The following is a 9,711-nucleotide window of genomic DNA, read 5'->3' as shown; positions in this document are numbered from 1 at the left end:
TAGATCAGTCAAGTATCAGAGGGGTAGCCGTGTTAGTCTGGATCTGTAATAGCAGCAAAGAATCCTATGGCACCTTATAGACTAACAGACGTTTTGGAGCATGAGCTTTCGTGGGTGAATACCCACTTCCTCAGATGCATGTAATGGAAATTTCCAGGGGCAGGTATATATATGCAAGCAAGCTAGAGATAACGAGGTCAGTTCAATCAGGGAGGATGAGGCCCTGTTCTAGCAGTTGAGGTGTGAAAACCAAGAGAGGAGAAACTGGTTCTGTAATTGGCAAGCCATTCACAGTCTTTGTTCAATCCTGAGCTGATGGTGTCAAATTTGCAGATGAACTGAAGCTCAGCAGTTTCTCTTTGAAGTCTGGTCCTGAAGTTTTTTTGCTGCAGAATGGCCACCTTAAGGTCTGCTATAGTGTGGCCAGGGAGGTTGAAGTGCTCTCCTACAGATTTTTGTGCAGGCACCACTGCGACAGCTCCACCAGAGCCACGGAGCACAGGACCCTCCACTGTCACCACTGCGGCAGCTCCACCGGAGCCGTGGGACCAGCGCACAGGGCGGCGAAATTGCCGTCCGTCTAGGGCGCTCAAACCCCTAGCGCCGGTCCTGGGAACAGGTAACTGTATTTGTGACAACTTCATCATCATCCTATTTGAATCCTGGGAGGGTGGGCCAACCGGAGAGCCACACACAAAAACCAGAAAACAACTAAAGACAAACACTCTCACCTTCGGGTTCCCACGTAGTGAGACTACCCACCCACATCAAAACCGGAATTCATTCACATTGCCACTAACTCTTCCAGCTGCTGCTAACGGGCACTTCGTTGTATTCACTGTGCGCGTTCCCCACAACGTCTCCCTCAGCCACGTCTGGCTCTCGCCTCCCCCTGTGCACAGCCAGGCTCCCCACAGGGTGACACTGCGCCAGGGGTGCAGCTTTCAGACTCGCTCCTGGCCGCGGCCACGTTTCCTGGGGCTGCGGGATGGGCGAAGCGGCAAAGCCTTGTTCTTGTTCCCGCTCCCGCTCGCAGTCCGGCCCAGAGCCAAGCCGACCCACTTCTGCCTGGTCCCAACAGCACCGCGGCAGGATCCGGACTCAGCCGCAGGGGGCGGGTCCGCCGCACGCCGCACGCCTTCGCTATGGAGCACGGGGCCAGCGCTAATCCCTCCCTCCCTGCGGCCCCGCCCGGGGCCTTAGAGACGCCCCAACCCCTTCCGGTTCCTCAGCCGTTGCATCCGGTCGGAGTTGGGATCGTCATGCGACTGTCCGTGGCTGCCGCGATATCCCATGGCCGCGTGCACCGGCGGCTCGGGCTCGGGCCACGCTCGCGCCTCGACATGCTGCGGAACCTGGTGACGGCGCTGGTGCGGCACGAGCGCATCGAGACGCACTGGGCGCGCGCGGACGAGATGCGGTTCTACGCGGAGCGGGTAGGGAGGCGCGCGGGCCGAGGGCGGGAAGGCGGCTGAGGGGCGGGGCCGGCACTAGGCCGGCGGGTCTGTCTGGGGCCGAGGCTCTGCCGTGCGCCTCGGGGCCGGGCGGCCTAGTCACAGGCTGACGATCCCTGTTTCTCCCCAGCTGATCGACTACGCCAAGCGGGGAGACGCGGACGAGAAGGCCATGCGCATGGCTGACTTCTGGCTGACGGTGAGTAGCCCGGCGCCGCCGAGCAGCTCAGCCTGAGCGGGAAACGGCGCGGACTGTGTCCTGGGGGGTATGGCAGATCTTGGGGGAGTCAGGACATGGCCTCGGGGAGGGAGAGCAGCTGACTGGGTGCCTGCCCTCAGCAGTCTAGGTACCTAGGGAAGGGTAGAGAGCAGAGGGGCAGCAGGCCTGGCAGTTGTGTAAGGTGCCAGTTGAGACTCAATACTTGGAACTGGAAGACAGGAAGTGCTGAGATGAGACTGTGGGAATGGCTCATGATAAAACATGCATGGTCTCCCACGGGGGTTGGCTACTGCACGCTGAGGCTGTAACGTGGGCTCGTTCTCTCTGTATTCTGTCCTTTTCTAGGAGAAAGATCTCATCCATAAGCTGTTTAAACTGTTGGCTCCACGTTTCCAGTCTCATTCTGGGAACTATACACGATTGCTTCAGATCCCCAATCGAGAGAACCTGGATCGGGCCAAGATGGCTGTGATTGAATACAAGGGGAATCCTTTCCCACCACTCATAGTTCTACACAGGGACAATGAAAAGACCTTACTCAATCAGCTTCTGAAAGGCTACCGTGAAGACATATTAAAGACCAGAGCAACCCAGGTCCCAGAGGGGTTTGCAGCCTCATTGCACACAGGGACTGCAGTGTAGTGCAGCATTCTCTTCCCTCTTTGATCGTAGAGGGTGAATGCGCAATCTATACATTGGGACACAGAGATTCCACTGAAGGAAGGAATCAGAGCCTCAGACTTCAATATTTGCCTCATGTGAGAGCAATGGGTTCAGTTACCAGACTTACTCTGCAGGTGTCCTGGTTTCTATTCACAGTTCCTGAGGCCTGGCTTTGATTCTTGGTCTTGTTCTGTAGGATTATGCAGGAAGCATGAATTCAAGTCCCAGTTCTTTCTTTCTGTGATATAAGTAGAAGTCCAATTGGAGGGGTAAATGATGCTGAGTAACCTAATCCTTGATAGCCTCTGTAAATAAATGCAGAAAAGGAAGTTTCTTTATTTTCGCTGTGTGATAGCAAGTATTGTACCAGACTCCTTGTTGCAGAGGTAAAGTTTCTTGACACCATAAATGACTGCTTTTTGGAGCAACTAGTCCTGGAACCCAGATGAGGAGAGGTGCTTCTTGATTTAGTCATAAGCGGAGCACAGGATCTGGGCTAAGAGCTTGGTAATAGCGACCATAATATTATTAAGAAGCCCATCAAAGTAGCATTTAACTTCAGAATGGGGAACTTCACAAAAATGAAAAGCTAGTTAAGCTGAAATTAAAAGATACAGTCACAAAAATGAAATGCCTGCATGCTGCATGGAAACTTTTTACAAACACAATAATAGAGGCTCAAATTAAATGTATACCCTAAATTAAAAAAAACATAAGTCTAAAAAAGGGCCACCGTGGCTAAACAAAATAAAAAGTGGTTACAGGCAAAAAGTCATCCTTTAAAAATTGGAGGTCAAATCCTGTTGAGGATAATAAAAAGGAGTATAAACTCTGGCTAGTCAAGTATAAAGATATAATTGGGCAGGGCAAAAAAGAATTCAAAGAGCAACTTGCAAAAGACTCAAAAACTAACAACAAACATTTTTTAACTCCTCAGAAGCAGGAAACCTGCCAAACAATCAGTGGGGCCACTGGACACTGAAGATGCTAAAGGAGCACTCTAGAAAAACTAAGGACACTGTGGAGAAGCTAAATGAATTCTTTGCATCAGTCTTCACTGCAGAGGATGTGAGGGACAGTCCAACACTTGAGCCATTCATTTTTGGTGAGAAATCTGAGGAACTGTCCCAGATTGAGGTGTCAGAGGTGGTTTTGGAACAAATTAAAAAAATTAACAGTAAGATGGCACCAGGACCAGATGGAGTTCACTTAAGAGTTCTGAAGGAACTCAAATATGAAATTGCAAAATTAAAAACTGAAGTACACTTCTACCCCAATATAACATGAATTCGGATATAATGCGGTGCGCTGGGGGGGCGGGGCTGCGCGCTCTGGCAGATCAAAGCACGTTTCATATAATGTGGTAAGATTTTTTTGGCTCCCGAGGACAGCATTTTATCGGGGTAGAGGTGTATGTAACTTATCATTTAAGTCCGTTTCTGTACCAGATGACTGGAGGTGGATCGCTCAGTGATTGCCTGTTTTGTTCATTCCCTCTGAAGCATCTGGTATTGGCCCTTTTGGAAGACAGGATATTGGGCTAGATCAGGGGTAGGCAACCTATGGCACGGGTGCCAAAGGCTGATTTTCAGTGGCACTCACAGTGCCTGGGTCCAGATGGCTCTGCATTTTATTTACTTTACATACAACAATAGTTTAGTTACATATTTGACTTATAGAAAGAGACCACCTAAGAACGTTAAAATGTATTACTGGCACGTGAAACCTTAAATTAGAGTGAATGAATGAAGACTCGGCACACCACTTCTGAAAGGTTGCCAACCCCTGGGCTAGATAGACCAATGGTCTGACCCAGTATGGCTGTTATGTTGCAATTTGTTATTGGGTGCTGTGTCGATTCCTCTTCCGCACCCCCGGCCAGTTCTCTGATGCATGTTTCTGTTCCCAGCTGTGACTGCTAAGTGCTTAATTCTGTAGTCTTTCAGGCAGCTTTGTAACAGGTGATTAGCTTTTCATACACAAAGTATTACACTTTGAGAATTGCAGTACCCAGTATGCAGCCTCTTAGTTCTGTAAACGCCTGTGGTCTTTTTAGTCTGTTACCCTTTAGGCTAGTTTCAGTTTTAGAAAGTTTGAGTATAAACCTAAGTGTCAAATAAAGGAGATTAACTTCACCTTTAAACATGCTAATGTGGGAGGGATTTGCATTCATGTTCCAAACAAAAAGTCTAGACAAATGCACTTTGAGCACACTGATTGCTTAGAACAGTGATACTCAGATCTTATATAAAAATCATGAGTGATGTGGAGAAAGTAGATAAGGAAAAGTTATGTACTTATTCCCATAATACAAGAACTAGGGCTCACCAAATGAAATTAATAGGCAGCAGGATAAAACAAATAAAAGGAAGTTCTTCACACAGCGCACAGTCAACTTGTGGAACTCCTTGCCTGAGGAGACTAGGAGTATAACAGCATTTAAAAGAGAATTAGATAAATTCATGAAGGTTAAGTCCATTAATGGCTATTAGCCAGGATGGGTAAGGAATGGTGTTCCTAGCCTCTGTTTGTCAGAGGGTGGAGATGGGTGGCAGGAGAGAGATCACTTGATCATTACCTGTTCGGTTCACTCCCTCTGGGGCACCTGGCATTGGACACTGTCAGTAGACAGGATACTGGGCTAGATGGACCTTTGGTCTGACCCAGTACAGCTGTTCTTATGTTCTTAGTGGTTCAGGAGCCAAATTAACAATCAACATTACCCAAAAGAGCCACAATAGTGTGAATTCATCATTTCATTTACCATATGACAGGAAATATTTAGTGATTATTATTCTCACAGCAAATAAGTTATTTAACTTAGGGCAAGCTGATAACGTAATTGGTTGATAACACAGTAAAAGCATTCAGTTTTATTAATCATAGGATTAGAAGGGACTGCAAGGATTATCTGGTCTACTGAGATGCAGGATTTGTTGTGTCTAAACCATCCAAGACAGATGGCTATCCAGCCTCCTTTTGAAAACCTCCAGTGAAGCAGCTTCCACAACCTCCCAAGGCAGTTTATTCCATTGTCCTACTGTTAGAAAGCTTTTTATAGTAACTCCTTGCTTAACATTGTAGTTATGTTCCGGAAAAATGCTACTTTAAGTGAAACTATATTAAGTGAATCCAATTTCCCCATAAGAATTAATGCAAAGGAGGGGTTGGGGTTAGGTTCCAAGGAATTTTTTTTTTTTTGCCAGACAAAAGACTATATGCACACACACAGTATAAGTTTTAAACAAACAATGTAATACTGTATGCAGCAATGAATGATTGTGAAGCTTGGCTGAGATGGTGGAGTCAGAGAAAGCACAGGAGTGGAGGAGGGGGATGACACTGACATTAGCCCCCCATCTTCCACCACATACAGCAGGCTCCCAGGAGCAACTACAAGGCAGAGGGCAGGAGGGACAGCTGAACTGCCCGGCAATGGATAGCCTGCTAGGCGGCCGCCACTCAGGGAAGCAGGGAGCTGATGGGCCTGCCAGTCCATCCTGGTTCCAAGCCCCCACCAGCAAGCTCTAACGGGCTGCTTTCTACAAGCAATGGACAAAGCACGCGGTTGCCAAACTCTTATAAGGGAGCACTGCACAACTTTAAATGAGCATGTTCTGTAATTGATCAGCAACATAACAATGAAACGTTAACTGGGATGACTTTAAGTGAGGTGTTACTGTACTGAGATTTAATCTAAATTTGCTAGCCTGTAGTTTGAACTCATTGCCTCTTGTCCTGCCCTCTGTGGCAAGAGAAAAACGTTTCTCCATCTTTTTTTATGGCAGCCTTTCAAGTATTTGAAGACCGCTATCATATCCCCCCTTAATCTCTTTTTCCAAACTAAACATACCCAGTTCTTTCACCTTTGCTCATATGGTTTCCATTGCATCCCTTTGATCATCTTAATCACTCACCTCTGGATCCTTTCCAGTTTCTTTACATTCTTTCTATACATTGTTGACCAAAATTGGACATGGTACTCCAGCCTAACAACTGCTGAATAGCGCAGTACTATCACCTCTCATGACTGTCATGTTATGCCTCTATTAATGCAATCTAAAATTGCATTTGCTCTTTTTGCAACAGCATTGCATTGGTGACTCATGTGGAGGGTGTGGTTCACTACAACTCCCAAATCCTTCCCAGCAGTGCTGCTAGCAAGCCAGTTATCTCCATTCTGTATGTATGCATTTGATTTTTCTTCACTTAGTGTAGCACCTTACATTTATCTTTGCTGAATTTCATTTTGTCTATATTCCACTTCTCCAATTTATCAAGATCCCTCTAAATTTTAGCTCTATCTTCCAAAGTGTTAGCTCCCCCCATCAGCTTATTTGATCAGTATGCTCTCTATTACTACATCAAAGTAATTAACAAAGATGTTAAACAACACTGGACCCAGCACAGATCCCTGTGGAACTCCACTTGGGACCTCCTTCCAATCTGACATCATTCCATTAATAGTGACTCTTTAAGAATAATAAACTAATAACTTTAATATCCTATGTGCTGCAAAGAGCTGCTGGAGACATTAAAGAGCCACAGGCAGCTCATGAGCCTCAGTCTGAGGATCACTGGTTTACAGGAATAGATCAGTTGGTAGGTATCTAGGATAGCCACAGCCTTACTAATAGCAGATATGGGGGCAGCCTCCATGAACTCTACAGTTACTGTTAAGTTCTATTAACATGAAACGGACCTAACTAGTGCCTTCAGAACTACCAAAAGTGTTATTTACTCATAACACTAGAACTAAGGGTCACCAAATGAAATTAATAGGCAGCAGGTTTAAAACAAAAGGAAGTATTTCATCACACAATGCACAGTCAACTTGTGGAACTCTGCTGGAGGATGTTGTGAAGGCCAATACTATAAAAGGTCCAAAAAAGAATTAGATAAGTTCATGGAGCATAGGTGCAACGATGGCTATTAGCCAGGAAGGGCAGGGATGCAAAACCATGCTCTGAAGTGTCCCTAGCCTCCTTTTGCCAGAACCTGGAAATGGGCAACGGGATGGATCACTTGATGATTATCTGTTCTGTTCATTCTCTCTGAAGCACCTGGCATTGGCAATGGCCTAGACAGACCATTTGTCTGACCCAGTATGGTCATTTTTATATTCTTAAAGGGTCAAACGTGGACAAATGGGATCCAGTGGACATAGTGTACTTAGATTTCCAGAAAGCCTTTGAAAAGGTCCCTCACCAAAGGCTCTTAACGTAAATTAAGCTGTCATGGGATAAAAGGGAAGGTCCTTTCATGGATTGAGAACTGGTTAAAAGACAGGGAACAAAGGGTAGGAATTAATGGTAAATTCTCAGAATGGAGAGGGGTAACTAGTGGTGTTCCCCAAGGGTCAGTCCTAGGACCAATCCTATTCAATTTATTCATAAATTATCTGGAGAAAGGGGTAAACTGTGAGATGGCAGTTTGCAGACAATACTAAACTGCTCAAGATAGTTAAGACCAAAGCAGACTATGAAGAACTTCAAAAAGATCTCACAAAACTAAGTGATTGGGCAACAAAATGGCAAATGAAATTTAATGTGGATAAATGTAAAGTAATGCACACTGGAAAAAATAACCCCAACTATACATACAATATGATGGGAGCTAATTTAGCTACAGCGAGTCAGGAAAAAGATCTTGGAGTCATCATGGATAGTTCTCTGAAGATGTCCATGCAGTGTGCAGAGGCAGTCAAAGAAGCAAACAGGATGTTAGGAATCATTAAAAAGGGGATAGAGAATAAGACTGAGAATATATTATTGCCCTTATATAAATCCATGGTACGTCTACATCTCGAAGACTGTGTACAGATGTGGTCTCCTCACCTCAAAAAAGATATACTGGCACTAGAAAAAGTTCAGAAAAGGGCAACTCAAATGATTAGGGGTTTGGAGAGGGTCCCATATGAGGAAAGATTAAAGAGGCTAGGACCCTTCAGCTTGGAAAAGAGGAGATTAAGGTGGGATATGATAGAGGTATATAAAATCATGAGTGATGTGGAGAAAGTGGATAAGGAAAAGTTATTTACTTATTCCTATAATACAAGAACTAGGGGTCACCAAATGAAATTAATAGGCAGCAGGTTTAAAACAAATAAAAGGAAGTAGTTCTTCACGCAGTGCACAGTCAACTTGTGGAACTCCTTGCCTGAGGAGGTTGTGAAGGCTAGGACTATAACAGCGTTTAAAAGAGAACTGGATAAATTCATGGTGGTTAAGTCCATAAATGGCTATTAGTCAGGATGGGTAAGGAATGGTGTCCCTAGCCTCTGTTTGTCAGAGGATGGAGAGGGGTGGCAGGAGAGAGATCAATTGATCATTGCCTGTTAGGTTCACTCCCTCTGGGGCACCTGGCATTCGCCACTGTCGGTAGACAGATACTGGGCTAGGTGGACCTTTGGTCTGACCCGATACAGCTGTTCTTATATTACTGTATGATCAACCCTGGCCACTTGGATCACTCTTGCCTTCTTCATTATTAATCATAAGTGTTCCTTTCCTAGATAAACATAGTGAAGAGGCAACATCTTATAACCTAATTCCAACTTTAAAAAAACTGTCATCTGTTTACAGTCAATGTACAATGCTAATGTTTATGCTAATGAAACATTTCTTCCAGCAGCACACATGCTGTTATTTATGTTGTTGCTGATCTAAGGCTACAGTTTAAAAATGAGTTCTGGGCAAGGACACACTGTCTTTACTGAACACAGCACCATCGAGTCCATTTCTCACTGGTGCCTGTAGGTGCTACTGCAGTACAAATCACATGCGCTAACCTAAAAAAGAGAACTTGACGTGCTAGTGTATGAAGCTGGTGGAAAAAATTTAAGCATTTGTCTATGTGGAAAATGCTAGTGCTTGTTCAACATAAGGGTGACTGTAAAACTGTCCTTATGGCTACAGTGCTGTGCTTGTTTTTAAACTTAGTCAGTGACACAAACACTTTCATAGAATCCCAGACTATCAGGGTTGGAAGAGACCTCAAGGTCATCTAGTCCAACCCCCTGCTCAAAGCATCCCAGCCAGGGCTTTCTCAAGCCCGACCTTAAAAACCTCCAAGGAAGGAGATTCCATTGCTTCACCACCCTCCTAGTGAAAAAGTTTTTCCTAATATCCAACCTAAACCTCCACCACTGCCTCCATGAATCCTTTCACAAGATCTCAGGAAGGTTTTCAAAAGGAAGTTGGAGAGCCATCTGTCTTGGATGGCTTAGACACAACAGATCCTGCTTCTAGATGACTAGATGACTTATGATCCCTTCTAACCCTATGATTCTATGAACCAGGCATCCTTATCACTAAAGGTGGCAGTTTGAGAGGACAGCAACTATCAGACAAGCCAAGATGCTGCTATTACAGA

General features: G+C 45.3%; 1 protein-coding gene across 1 annotated transcript; it reads left to right on the top strand.

Moving 5' to 3' along the window:
• Positions 1-1,223: 1,223 nt before the first annotated feature.
• Positions 1,224-2,675, top strand: MRPL17 (mitochondrial ribosomal protein L17). Its single transcript, XM_030566347.1, has 3 exons — positions 1,224-1,436; positions 1,585-1,653; positions 2,020-2,675. Exons 1-3 carry the CDS (start codon positions 1,263-1,265, stop codon positions 2,314-2,316), a joined length of 540 nt encoding a protein of 179 aa, XP_030422207.1. The 5' UTR covers positions 1,224-1,262; the 3' UTR covers positions 2,317-2,675.
• The last annotated feature ends 7,036 nt before the right edge of the window (positions 2,676-9,711 follow it).

This window comes from Gopherus evgoodei, chromosome 6 (genome assembly GCF_007399415.2).
Source record: "Gopherus evgoodei ecotype Sinaloan lineage chromosome 6, rGopEvg1_v1.p, whole genome shotgun sequence".
Classification (NCBI taxonomy): Eukaryota; Metazoa; Chordata; order Testudines; family Testudinidae; genus Gopherus; species Gopherus evgoodei.
This window is presented reverse-complemented; position numbering and strand designations above follow the sequence as displayed.